Here is a 13968-nt window from a genome sequence, read left to right as displayed (position 1 = left end):
TTTAAAAGTTTTTCTAAAAAAATCAATTTTTTGATTTTTTTGGTCAAAAACCCAAAATTTTGAAAATCCGAGATAGCAGTTTTGTAGCGCCGCTTTTTGTCTACTAGACCATATAAAGAACTTTGAAATTGCTTGATAACTGTAGATTTGGTGAGCGTTTCAAGATTGCATGTTTTTTTGCTCATTTTTACTCGAACATGACCTCAGTTTGACCTCAATAACTCCTGACCTAAGGTGACCTAAGACTTGAAATTTGGTATGAAGGTGTCAAATTGATGCCCAGGAAGGTACTGAAAATTTGGCGGCGCTGTGCGCCGCCGTTTTCTTGCTATTCAGGAAAAACCACAGGGGGGCCAAAATGCCCCCCCCCCCAACGGGGCGAGGGTTAAGAAGTAGCATCTCCTGTATGTTTGCAATACACGCAAGGATTATCATCGTAAACTTACAGCTACCGTTTCTTGTCCGATCAGAACAACGCGTGTACTTCATGACCTCCCTAGCCTATCGACGCGGAATGTATAGTGCAAGGGCAACTTCCAACGGCATCCTTTACGTCCGTCTTAGTAAGCGCTCGATCGCTATTCTGCCCATGACGAAACAATGGAACAGAACCCGGTAAGGCAGTGGAGGTAGATAAATCAACCCGATTCCCAACATACCAATACCAAACGTATCCCTGAGTACTTTCCCATGTAGGAAAACAATTAGAGCGACAAAAATCGAGCGTAAATTGCCGGCCAGTCCAAGCGCTTTGAACGATCGGCAGCATCGGCACTGCAAACAAAACACAAACAAAACAAGCCTTCATAACGGTCCATTGGTAAAAGACAACTGACCACCATAATACAAACATTTTTATAAAACCTTACAGGGCACTACAGCAACCAAGCCCAAGAAACTTGACGGTGCGCAAAAAGGCATTAATAAATAAACAATGTGATTAAAGCCTCCCACAGGTTTTGCCACGTCCTCTATGGGATTTACGTCTGTCAGTTAATGTGATGTAAGTTTATTTCCTGCCCACTCCCTCGGTAGCCAAAGCAATCATAGCCGCCAGCACCTCTGTTCATGTATAAACAATCCCATATGCCGGAGCTGCCGATAAATTAGGCAGCGGGCGCGCGACCAGCGACCGCCCAGCACCCTCTACGGAGGCCGCTCTCCCGAAACGGAGTCCGTCCGCACGGCCACGTCACCGCTCACGTCAAACACCACGATAGCACGGCGAGCTGGCTCGGTTAGGTAGCGCTCTAAATCACCGGCGTGTCCGCGAATGGACAGCTCTCCCCGGTGCCGCAGAACTGGTCACTGAAGGCTCTGAATGACGGTTGGATGGTGAATGACGTGATCACTCACGTTCACTGGGGCCTCACTCAAGGAAAAGGACGGAGGGTGGGCAGCGTAGTTGTGATGTTTTATGTGTGACCAATAAAGTATTGAAAATGTGGAGTCGAGACGAATGGTGATTGAAGGAAAAATTGCGTGCCGACATCTGTAGCTCTTTTCAACATTTTTCATGGTTAGCTGTGGAATGCCTCTATGAAATTGTCATGGTCACTTGTAACTAGCATCAGCAAAAAGTGAGATTTATGTCGCATCGTTACCAATTTATCAAAGCAGACTGGCGACAGCTTAGGGCATACTATGTACTGAGTGAACGCCCACAATAGCAAAGAAAGATATGTTTCTTAACTTTCAGCAATGCGCTTTTGCCTCTGCTAAAAATAGCACATTCCAATAGTTGAAACTTTTAAGGAAGCAAAGTGTTATCGTCAAAACAACGTTGCCAGCTCAATTCTATAAACAGCATATGCCTATTCGGCACTTGGTCATACGATCACAACACCGCATCGTCCAGGCTGTAGTTAGCAACAACACTGCTGACCACGCCGAGTGTGCAGAGGAGTTCGCTGACGAGGCACTTGATATCATCAGACTTGTGCATCAGCTTTGTCCGACAGCACGGCCCACCACCACGGCACAGGACGTCAGTACGGCCAACAGCATGACTCGCCAGCACGGCAGCAGAGCAAGCAGGACGGCACCACGGCCACAAGCACAGCTCGGAAGCAAGGGAACGGAGCAAGGTCCTCCAGCACGGCTCGGAAGCACGGCAGCACACCACAGCCAGCGCGGCACAGCCGAGACGGCAGCACGGAAGAACGGCAGCACGGCCCAACGGCACGGATCGCGAGCACGGCAGAGCACGGCTCGACGTCAGCACGGCAGCAGAGCACGCCGTCGTCGTGCTGAACCGCCGACCGCCGGGCACGTCTCCGTTTACATGCTACCGTACCAAAAGTGGCCGGTCCGACATTCCCTGCCGGCCGTGTCCGTAAGTTACGGAGCGGTGCGTCCTTCGGCTCGCCGGGGTGGCCGCTGCACCGTCCGCAGCCGTATACCGGTTTGGGCCGGCAAACGACACAACATATTACTGAGGAATTCCGCGCAGACCGCAGACGGAGAACAGGGAAGGAGCGGCCGCGACGTAAACCAACAGACAACAAGCGTTTATGGCATACGGTGAGGTCGAGGAAAACGGCGATGATTTATGAGTATTTAGGGATGATGGTAATAGGCAACAAAGGGAATATGAAGAAGCAGGCATCTGATAGCAGGAAATGCACATTACATTTGCATAACTATACGGTGGATCACAAGTTGCATCCATCTATTAAAAGCATTCTTATCATCGTCATGTTCCTGTTTGTGACGAGCATGTGAATGAATCAAAATAAGGAGGTTCACTACGATATAAGGAAGTCGCCTTAAATCACTCGAATAACATTGATCAGCCCACAGTATTGATTCAATGACGGCAGATCGACATGTTAGACAATATTCATGTTTCACATGAAATCGACAGGAAACTGGATGGCATTCTTTCAGAATCGCGCTTCATCGGAGCCTCCATTGGATCCATTTCGGGTAAAAATTCAGCTGCTAGTGTTTTAAAGCTAGTCTTTGTAAAAGGACATATTGGGTCAAGGTAGCAAAACAAAATATACCATAGTTATAGTCACCTATTCATCCGCCAAATTAAGCTGTATTATGCGAGACTGTTACAAGTTCTGAGTTACTAGTCCTGTGTCTTATACTATATACTGGACTAAGGGCCTGAAGAGGGTGAGGGACTGGAGTGAGGTTGCTCTATCGTGATTTATGAGACAATAAAACACTCGGCAAGGCATACCGTCACTCGTTACTGTGAACTAGCTCAATCACCAAACTGAGAAGTCCTGCGGGGATCGCCGACGAATGGCAAGCTTGAGAAAAATAACAAGATTTAAGGAGCATATGCGATAGATATAGCAGAGCAATCAACAGCGTCCGGTCTTTACTGGTGGAGAGGACTTCATTTTGCGCTTCTTCGCAGCGACGACAGGACAAGCCCTGGGACCAGCCAGCATTTGGAGAATATCTGTGACATCCGTTATTCGAACGTTTCCGTGACTGAGGGCGACTCTGTAAACTACACCGCCGGCATGTTCAGGCCCTGGGTGGGTAACGACGTGGCGGCACATCCATCGTCTTAGAACATGTGTTTTTAGTGGAGAAGATTCCGCTGCGAGCACGTTGTCAATTTATCACGCGCACTGCCGGCTGGCAGCTCTCACGCTGGCGGAACGGACGATACATCACAGGATCCATGGAGGCTTACGAGTTGCGACAACCCTATCTCTTCTTGTACCAACTAGTCGTCATCGTCATCGCCATCCTAACGCCGACGGTACTGTCATAAGTAAATACCATTGCCGCCCAGTACCACCACCGTCGAGGTAAGTCCTAAAACAGTACCGCGATTTACGAAACAGTACAGATTCACATGCGAACCATGCGAGACAAATCAAGCCCGTAAATGCAGCACTTCTGAACCAGTACTGAACTTTGACATCCGCGGTTTCTAAAAATCAAAACTGACGGAACCTGCGCAAGTTTGAATCTCCGGACGCTGAACATTGCCGCTGTCTATCAGCTGAGGGAAAAAGAAGTACCGGGAGACTGGAATCACTTTGGAGGCGGCGCACTGCTGGGGATTCCGTTCGTCAAACTTTGTCACCGACGGGCTCAGCCTCTTCGGTGTCACGGGAGACAAAGTTTCAGAGCTGCTGAGTAATTCAGTTAGTTTCATTGCTGCTGTATTAGTTTGAGCTAGTTTCAACGAGTTCTTATTTATTCACCACGCCATCAATAGCGGTGAGCTAAGACGGCAGCGTCATCACTATCGTTCATCACCATGCACTCAAGCGATTTGTATAAAAGCGCATCCACGTGTAATGGGATAAATAAAACACTATTCAAGAAAATACATGACAAGTGATCAAACGTTGCGTCGTTGGCTAGACGTAGAGTTGGGGCTAAGGGCAACGAGGCATTCTTGAGGTCGACTGATCCACTTGGGACCAAACTTTTCCAATCGGGAGGTCACCAGCGGAGTGTATGAATCATTGGGTGATGCACTTTACCGGAAGGCACTGACTGTGCTGTGGGACTGGGCACCTTAAACAGCAACTTCTGCTAATATCGGTAGCCGTGGTGCCATGTGTTGCCCCTCGATAATCCTGGTGGCTGAATGGGAATGCACAAGTCCTAACATTATTGAGGGGAGAATATGCAATCTTTAGAATGAATGGCACGTAGCATCTGGCGGCAGGGCAGCCGTTTTGGAATAGAAGCCTTGCGATGTTGGAACCAATATATGGTCTTGAGACAAATGCCATTGGGCGCCAAAGGGTAGCTGGGAATGTTGCACGTTGGTGGAGCTTTTGTAAAGATTCATTAGTTTTGATCGAAAGAAAGCTCTCCCAGAATAGATCGCTACCCTTAGATGAATTTGTATGAACCAGGCATGCCATGCGGCACTAAACATACACGAATCATATCCATATGCGGAGCGATATCATTCAATTCACGTCATCCATTAACAATCAGCTGCTGAAATTCAAACAAAAAATGGCCCGCCACAATGGAAATGCCAGTAGGCATACTGGACAAGGCAATCACATCACTTTAAGGACAAATGATCTCTCGCCGGTCCAGAATTGATGGCCATTTAAACATGTCACGGCATCATGCAAGAAGTCCATGGTATTTCACAGAAGGACGGCCAACATTCAATTCCAGTCGCAGCCCATGCCATTAGCGTGGCCCTCGATCTATTTCTCGGGCATGACAATAAAAAATGACAGACTTCGGACGTGAAGAGACAATATTATGGCGTCCATTTGCAGAAACATTCGTACCATGACAACCGCTGGTAGTCAAGACAACCGCTGGTAGTAAAGCATCACGTCCTAACCATTTTACTTCTGTGCAGCCCCAACACGACCTTCTTTTATTGCAACAGCTGTTTAACTCCTGTCTTGTATCTGGAAGCATCCAAGTCCTCCGAAGTATCAATTGCATGCTTCCGGGAGCGCGGGCGGAAGTTACATAAAGGACACCCAAACCTTCTGTGTCGTGCAGTTAGGTCACGACCTGCGCGGGGCGCGGCACAGTCGACCCTTTCCGGGTAATGAACGCACGGTCACCTGACTCTGCCAGCCGACTCACGTAGCATTGCATGCCGGCCACGGGGCCGAACGCAGCGCCAATGACCCGTAAAACCATGGAACCATCGCCCCGGCCGATGAGATGGCAACATACATGCAAGCATTTCGCTGAATTGGATTGGAAGCGATAAACTAAGAGAAAATGCAACATGCCTCCAGCAGGCTGGAAACGACGTAATCCACCCAACAGTATTTTAATTAATTTACTCTGATGTCATGAATGGATGGGTTTCTGGGATTAAAACCATATCAGAATAAGCTCGTTTCCACTGCAGTCACCAGCGTATTGAAAACCCGAAAATTATCCGTGCTTCATAGCTGTAAAATTCTCTTCCAAAGTTGTGGCCGCCTGTCCAAGCGTCAAGGACCGTATTGTTATAATCTCATTGTCGACTGAACATGTGATCCCCGTCAGAAACAAGTTCAAAGGAGCGACACGACTGTGAACCTCAAACTTCCCTCCTTCAGCAGAGAGGCTACAAGTTATTATCTCACCAGCTTTTCCGCGAATCTCGATACATCTTTTCGCCAGAAGATCCCCACGCCACATCACACACGCCACAGCAGAATAACTTCCCGCTTTTCCGCCCGACGTGATTCGCTTCCACATGCATGTGACGCCTTACGACTGCTTTGGTGACCGCCAATCTTTATGCAGCCAGGGGGCCTCTCCTTCCCCGCAGCACCCTTAGGAAGCCGCCGGGAAGTATAGAGAGCTAATGCTTCCCAGCGCCTGCTGAATGCGAAGCAGGGTCGGCCCGACCACGCTCGGCCCGCCGACGGCCGCCGGCCAGATTACCGCGCCGGGAGAACACTTAGCGGCCTTTTAGCGCCGATTGGCACTGCGAATGGTGAGGTCACAAGCTATGACCGATCGGTGGTCGGGAGGGGGAGGGGAGGGATGGAGGTCATCACACAAGGATAACAGTGTGGTGTTTATTTCGCGAAGGTTCTGTAGTCTGTGTCTTAGTCATTGCGTGGTTCGAGCGATGATGGTGCGCGTCGTATTGCGAGCCAGGGTCTTATGGCGACGGTGAGTCGGCGGAGGGAGAAATTGATCAGCCTTTGTCTAGGGTTCAGAATGACGTGATATGACGTGATATGACGTGTACAGAGGTATGATCTAGGCTAATGTGGTGAAGCCGGGCAGTGCGCTCCGGGACACGAGCGGGTACGGGTGTGAATAGAGGCATCTGAGTGTACTGGACTTTTTGCATTACTACAAGCTATTTCGGCAACCATGTCACAGGAAAGCGCTGTGGCAAGTTCGGCGCTGGACATGCGGCTAATCCCCGAGTTCGATGGCGGTAACGCCTCTGTGGAAGAGTGGCTGGATAAGACGGAGCTCGTCTGTCAGCTGCGCGGAGTGTCCGACATTCAAACCGTCGTCCCCCTGCGGTTGACCGGCGGAGCCTTCAGCGTCTACCAGCAGCTGAAGCCCGAGGAGAAGCTGCAGTACTCTGCCGTCAAAGCTGCCCTGCTGCGGGCGTTCGCTGTGGATAAGTTCCAGGCGTACGAGGAGTTCACGGCGAGAAGACTTCGTGTCGGCGAGAGCGTCGACGTCTACCTGGCAGACCTGCGGCGGCTGGCCTCCCTGTTCGGCGGGCTCGGCGACACGGCGCTGATGTGCGGCTTCGTGGCCGGTCTCCCGGATGCGGCGAGGCATACCTTGAGGGCCGGCTGCCGCATGGAGAGCCTGACGCTGGCCGAGCTGGTGGAGCGGGCTCGGGCGCTGATGGCAGAGAATGCCGTCGCTGCAGCCGCTGCCGCCGCTGCGCCGGCCCGTTCCCGCCACACGCCGGCGTCATCACGGTGTTACCGCTGCGGTCGAGCCGGTCACTTCGCTCGTGACTGCCGGGCGGAGAGGAGAGCGGACATCATCTGTTTCCGGTGCGAGCAGCCAGGACACGCCGCGGCACGCTGCCCGGAACGGATGCCGGGAAACGCGTCAGGAGAGGCGGTGTCTGCGCCAACCTCCTCTCGGGCAGCCCAAGAGTAAGAGGCGCGCTACCGACGGTGCAGCTGCTGGTGAATGGGCAGCGCAGAGTGGCTGTTATCGACTCGGGCTGCAGCTGCACCATCATCCACGAGTCGTGCTGCGCGAGCTGGAGACGGTGCGGCGTGACTGTAATGGCCGTCAACGGGTCCCGGCTGCCAAGCAGCGGAGTAACGGAGGTGGCGGTTCAGCTGAAGAGCGGCGGGCCCGCGGTGACGCTCAGCGCCGTGGTAGTGCCGGACAAACCACTGGGCGTGGATATGCTGGTGGGGATGACCGGCATCGCGGCGCTGGGCGGGGTGACAGTGCGGGCGGCGGACGATGTGGTGTTCGGTGCCAGCGAGAGGCCCGACGTGGCCGTGCCGGGCCCGGGAGGGGTGCCGCCGCGATGCAGCGCCGTGACGCCCCCGGCGTTGACCGTGGAAGAGCGAGACTTCACGGTCACTTATGACGCGAAAAGTCAACACTGGACGGTGGCGTGGAAGTGGCGGAACGGGGCGGAGCCAGGGTGCCTGAGGAACGGTGTCCCCCAGTACGGCGTGCCGGCCGAGGCACGGCAGGAGTTTGATGCTGAACTCCGTACATGGATCGACAACGGCTGGCTGGAGCCGTACGACGAGACGGTGGACGGGCCGCCGCGCGGGCTGATCCCTCTCATGGCTGTTGAACAGCAGAACAAGACTAAAGTACGACCAGTCTTAGACTGCCGCGAGCTCAACAGCCATGTGGAGGCACACACGGCCGACGCTGACGTATGTGCCGACACGCTGAGGAAATGGCGGCGGCACGGGGCCAACGTCGCCGTCGTCGACCTGAAGAGGGCGTACGCACGGGGCCAACGTCGCCGTCGTCGACCTGAAGAGGGCGTACTTGCAGCTCAGGACCGATCGTCGGCTGTGGCCGTTTCAGACAGTCGTGATTGATGGCCAAAGGTACGCTCTTACCCGTGTCGGATTCGGGCTCAACGTCGCGCCTCTCATCATGAAGGCGGTGGTGCGGACGGTGCTGCAACAGGACCCAGTGATGCAGGGCGCCGTCATACCGTACGTCGACGATCTGTGCGTCAATGAGGACGTGGTGAGCGCGGAGCGCGTGATCGCCCACTTCGCGAGCTATGGGCTCCAGTGTAAGCCGCCGGAGCGGGCTGCGGACGGAGCGCGGCTGCTGGGACTGCGTGTGGAGCCAGTCGGGGGTGGGCTGGCCTGGAGGCGTGACAACCCAGTCGGCTCACCGCCCGCGGCAATGACGCGGCGCTCCGTGTTTTCATGGTGTGGTCGTATCGTGGCGCACCTGCCGGTCTGCGGTTGGCTGAGACCAGCGACAGCGTGGCTGAAGCGTCGTGTCAACTCTCTCACACGCGGGTGGGATGACGTCACACACGACGCGGCCCTGCGGGAACAGCTGAAGCACGTGGCTGAGCGACTGGCGAGCGAGGACCCGGCCCGTGGGCAGTGGTGCGTGACTGGGCACCGCGCCGTACTGTGGACGGACGCCAGCTCGATAGCCGCCGGCGTCGTGCTGGAGAGCGAGGGAGGTGACGTCATCGAGGACGCGTGCTGGCTCCGCCGGGACGAGGCCACCCACATCAACATGGCGGAGCTCGACGCCGCCGTGCGGGGCATCAACCTGGCCCTGGCGTGGGACATGAAGACCATCGAGCTGAAGACGGACTCCGCCACTGTTCACCGGTGGGTCAGCGACGCTCTGAGCGGGCGCGCGAGACTGCGAACCAAGGCACATGGAGAGATGCTTATCCGCCGGCGGGTCGACGTCATCAGGCAGCTGGTCGCAGAGCTGGGCATTTCTCTCACCGTGTCTCTAGTCCGCTCGTCTCAGAACCGTTCGGACACGCTGACCCGAGTGCCGTCCCTGTGGTTGCGTCAGGACTCGCAGCCAGCGGACCAGCGGCCGAGCGATGGACAGCCAGTGGCAGCAGCGGCAGTGGTTGGATCGGAAGTGGGAGACGGCGGCGGCGCCGTTACCGTGGACTTCCGACAGGCCGTCACTGACGTACATGTCAGGGCGGGTCACCCGGGTGTCCGACGAACGCTGTATTTCGCGCGTCGGGATGTGTCATCGTCGATTTCCCGGAAAGTGGTCAGGGAAGTGGTGACGGCCTGTGACGTCTGCCGCGCGGTTGACCCGGCGCCGGTGACCTGGAGGCACGGGTCGCTGGCTGTGGAGGGGACGTGGGACCGGCTGGCCATCGATGTCACGCACTACGGTGGTCAGTCCTACTTGTCGGTGATAGACTGTGGCCCGTCACGGTTTTGTGTGTGGAGGCTGCTGCGGCGGTCGGACGCGGCGACAGTCACGAGTGAACTCGAACAAGTGTTCGCGGAGCGAGGCGCACCGGCTGAGCTTCTGGCGGACAACGACACCGCTTTCCGCAGTCGTCAGTTCGCCGCTTTCGCTGCCCGCTGGGGAGTGCTGCTGCGTTTCCGCGCAGTGCATCGCCCCAGCGGGAACTCCATCGTGGAGCGGAACCACCGCAGTGTCAAAGTGATCGCGGCGCGGAAGAAGTGTGGCATCGGAGAGGCCGTGCACCTGTACAATATCACGCCCCGTGACGGCGGGACGGCGGCTGAGGCGCCCGCCAACGGCATCTACCGCTACCCTGTGAGGGACGCCGTGAGACAAAGAGCTACCGCCGGAGCGTCCGAGGAGGCCGTGATAGGACGGCCGCCAGCCCGGCGGGAGGGCGACTTCCAGGTGGGGGACGCCGTGTGGGTGAGGCGGCCGGGCACCCGCTGCACCGAGCGGTCGGTTCGAGGAACGGTGTCTGGCGTGGTGTCGCCGCAGGTGGTTGAAGTGGGCGGCGTGCCTTGGCACATCAGAGACCTCCGCCACTGCGGTGACACCGGGGGACCAGCAGCAGGCCCTCGGACCCCCGACCGGGGCAGCGGGGGCCCACAGGAAGCGGAGGAGGACCGTGCCGGGTCCCCGATCGTCATGACATTCGGTTATGAGGGCGATGGCGCGCCGGGGCGCCCGGTGGAGGAGGCTGATGATGCGGGTGGTGAATGCGGCCGGTCTGAGAGCGACAGCGGCGAAAGGGTGGTGCGCCGAGGTCAGCGTAATCGGCGGCCGCCTGACTTCTTCGGCCACGTGGTGCCGATTGATGCGTTAAACAGCAGCAGCGGAAGTGATGATCTTGAGGATCAGGGTGAGGTGTAGTCTGTGTCTTAGTCATTGCGTGGTTCGAGCGATGATGGTGCGCGTCGTATTGCGAGCCAGGGTCTTATGGCGACGGTGAGTCGGCGGAGGGAGAAATTGATCAGCCTTTGTCTAGGGTTCAGAATGACGTGATATGACGTGATATGACGTGTACAGAGGTATGATCTAGGCTAATGTGGTGAAGCCGGGCAGTGCGCTCCGGGACACGAGCGGGTACGGGTGTGAATAGAGGCATCTGAGTGTACTGGACTTTTTGCATTACTACAGGTTCTCCACGTCGGACGACCTTCGTCCGGCTCTCACAGGTGCCGGTTCATGACAGCACTCTGGCACAGGTGCGAAACGGAACGGGTTGGAGAGGAAAGGGGTAGAGAGGTGGGAGCCAATCCATCTGTATCATCATCTCACAATGCATGTCCATGATCGAAAATAAATAAACAAATAAACAAACAAACAAACGTCCACAAAGCATCAACTGAAGCTAGAACCTCGAGGAGGACCCAAATGACGTTTGATTGTCCCCATATTCTAGATCAGACAAGGTTGATGAGTCCTCGTTCTCGTTGCAGCAGTATGGAGCTCTCAGCCAACACACGGCTCTCACAGGTGCCGGTTCATGACAGCACTCTATCGCGGTTCATACCGCAGGCCGACAGGCTCACTGTATTATTAATTGGCCACGCCGGGCCGGCCGGGCCGCTCCTCGGCGGGTTGCCGATCCCCCGGCAGGGTCAGGAGGGTCAGACGCCGCCGGCTGATCTAATCACCTCTAATGTGATGATGTCATGTGACTAGACCGGCCGCGACCGCAGAGAGGCGCAGTGTGCGCTGGAAACTCCGCCGCCCACGTGAAATGTCACAACTGTCCGCGCCTGGCTCTTCGTGATCGAGAGCTGAGAATGTCGTGGAAAGAGAACTCTGATGTTTGTAGGTGGGAACCTGCAAGGTGGTGTACCGAGCGAACTAAATATAAACGGGCCATGAGAGCCTATTGCCCTCCCACTACACCCACTTTATTAATCATTTAATGCGGGCCGCGATATTTCAGGGTGTGGTGGGCGATTCGGAGCCCGTTCTCACCATCGTCTGACATCAGGGCTCTTTGTTCTGGCTGCACATCTCCCGACGGTCGGCAGCGGCTAATGGCTGGCCGGCCGGCTCGTCAGCAGGACTGCAGCGGGAGGCAGATTAGGGTCATTACTGACGCCGAAACCACTCGTTCCACCATCCGGCCGAGGTCTCCTGACCAGGTGCAGACACATACCCACGGGGACGCCGGCGCGACCACCGACGCCGCTGTCATCACATGGACGCGGCCGGGGAACAGCCGCTGTATTAGACTACATAAGCGGCGCTGATTAGGGTTGAGATGAGAGAGAGACCGAAATAACCCACGTTTGTTCTCTTCTTCAAATATGAGTTTCATAAAATAGGAGGTACATACTAAATACATGTAAAAGCAGCCTTATGCACAATGCGGTCAGTATTATCGCCTGCTCTATTCAAACAATAGTTGCCTGCTGCAACAAAGCTTGAACATAGTGATTACTGATTAGTGAATGCATAGGTATCGTGAGCATGTTGGGTGTTTTCCACAACCTTGAAGCCTTGTTCTGAATTCCCCTCCCTCCCCTGTAACACCGTCAGCACGCGACACGCTGTCACTGGTCTTCGGGCACACGTCATCACTATATCGTCTTTCACAACGTCAATCTCCGCGATGACAAGTCCGCCTACCGTGCCACCTTCCCCATCCCTGCCCCCCCCCCTCCCCTTCATGGCACGGCGTCGCAGCGGGACCCGACCGCCCAACCAATAACCAGCGCGGCGGTGTCACTGGGTTCTACGCCGGCAGGTAGGCGACGCCGGCGTCTCCCGGCGCGTGAGTGTTCCCCGTGAATCTCCCGGTGGTGAGTTACTCAGATGAGATTGGTGAGCCAAACGACCCCCCGGAGACGGCGGCCATTCCGAGCTATCAAATTACGTGCTGGATTCGACTGTGGCAGAGTTAGCGCTCGATTTGGGCGGGCTCGTAACTTACCCGCCTGTGGTCGGCCGTGAGAAGTCAACGTTCTTCCGCGGAAACGACGCCGCAAGTTCTGAGGCTCGTCTCCTCCGGATAGGAATGTCGTCAAATGTCGTCCTCACGCACAAACACAATCAGTCGTGTGTTTTGTTGCCACTCCGTTCAGACACACCGGCCGCTATACGTGATCGGTCTCACAGTCACGTGACCCCTCACACTGTGACCTCTCTGACCGGTCAGTCACTGACCCTGCCACGGTCCGGACTGCTGTGGATCTCGGTATTCCGCTCCCTCGGTCGCGACACCACCACACCAACTGACGGCCGCGGCGGCAGCAGACGGCAGCGACCGCAGCGCCGCGGGGTGGGCAGACTGGGAACTACCGCGAGCGGCAGCCACCGCGGTGGCAAGCGCGGAGTGCAACATTGCTCCCTGCATCACACCCTCGTAAATACATTGGTAGACATGACTAAACCAAATAATTGATCATAGTTTAACGTTTTGGATTGATCTTATCTGCATTCATAGGACGAACCATGTCGTTTTAAACCGTCGTTCGCCACCGCAGTCCGCACTATCCATGTGAATGCAAACGGTTCCCGATAGAGTTTCCGACGTCGTCCGTGATCCATGAAAGGATGCATCCTTTCCATCCTGATCCTTAGGACCAGCCCAACCTACAGTCAATTTTTTTTACCTGACTTCACAGCAGACGGTCACACCACCCAGACAACCGCGAAGGGAAGCTCCAATAGGGACATACCACTCCGGAGAAATCGTTCGAGTGGCTAGGTGACTTTCCCCACTTGGGGCACCCCTGTCTGAACAATACAAGCTCATCCGCTGCGGTGCACCAGTCGGTGGTACGTTCAGCCAAAATGTTTTCCCACAAACCTCTCATCCTTCATTGTAATGATCTTATTGGACCGAAAACTCATGACCAAACAAAGCAGAAGTGCGCAAAAAAAAAACGATTTTCTCAAAATTCAACCGTATTTTAGCTAAAAGCAGTACACCTGGGTGATAGCCGCAAATAGCTTACTCCTATTTCAGAGCACACTGAGCCTAGCCCACTATGCCGCACATTGTTCTCTTCATTTGTATGCCACGTCATCCCTGAGGCTGCTCACCTTGCTCATATAACACGGTGCAGAATTAGCCACCTGCTACCCAGTTTGATAAATCTACGGGGATTTAACACAGAGCAGTCAGCTTAG

General features: G+C 55.1%; 2 protein-coding genes across 2 annotated transcripts; both read left to right on the top strand.

Moving 5' to 3' along the window:
* Positions 1-6792: 6792 nt before the first annotated feature.
* Positions 6793-7564, top strand: LOC122392933. The gene is made up of 2 exons (XM_043388313.1): positions 6793-7464; positions 7537-7564. Exons 1-2 carry the CDS (start codon positions 6793-6795, stop codon positions 7549-7551), a joined length of 687 nt encoding a protein of 228 aa, XP_043244248.1. The 3' UTR covers positions 7552-7564.
* A 118-nt stretch (positions 7565-7682) lies between these two features.
* On the top strand, positions 7683-10969 carry LOC122392932. The gene is made up of 2 exons (XM_043388312.1): positions 7683-8368; positions 8412-10969. The coding sequence occupies exons 1-2, from the start codon at positions 7683-7685 to the stop codon at positions 10723-10725; spliced, it is 3000 nt and encodes a 999-aa protein (XP_043244247.1). The 3' UTR covers positions 10726-10969.
* Positions 10970-13968: the final 2999 nt, after the last annotated feature.

The sequence above is a fragment of the Amphibalanus amphitrite genome, unplaced genomic scaffold (genome assembly GCF_019059575.1).
Source record: "Amphibalanus amphitrite isolate SeventyFive unplaced genomic scaffold, NRLGWU_Aamphi_draft 000507F_arrow, whole genome shotgun sequence".
Taxonomy (NCBI): Eukaryota; Metazoa; Arthropoda; class Thecostraca; order Balanomorpha; family Balanidae; genus Amphibalanus; species Amphibalanus amphitrite.
The sequence above is the reverse complement of the archived record's forward strand: the minus strand, read 5'-3'. Positions and strand labels throughout refer to the sequence as shown.

Bases quoted from the DNA above. Each gene is read 5' to 3' on its own strand.
- LOC122392933 (XM_043388313.1), top strand. From the start codon at position 6,793: ATGTCACAGGAAAGCGCTGTGGCAAGTTCGGCGCTGGACATGCGGCTA.
- LOC122392932 (XM_043388312.1), top strand. From the start codon at position 7,683: ATGGCCGTCAACGGGTCCCGGCTGCCAAGCAGCGGAGTAACGGAGGTG. The intron at 8,369-8,411 runs GGCGTACGCACG...CGACCTGAAGAG, and splicing joins GCCGTCGTCGACCTGAAGAG to GGCGTACTTGCAGCTCAGGA.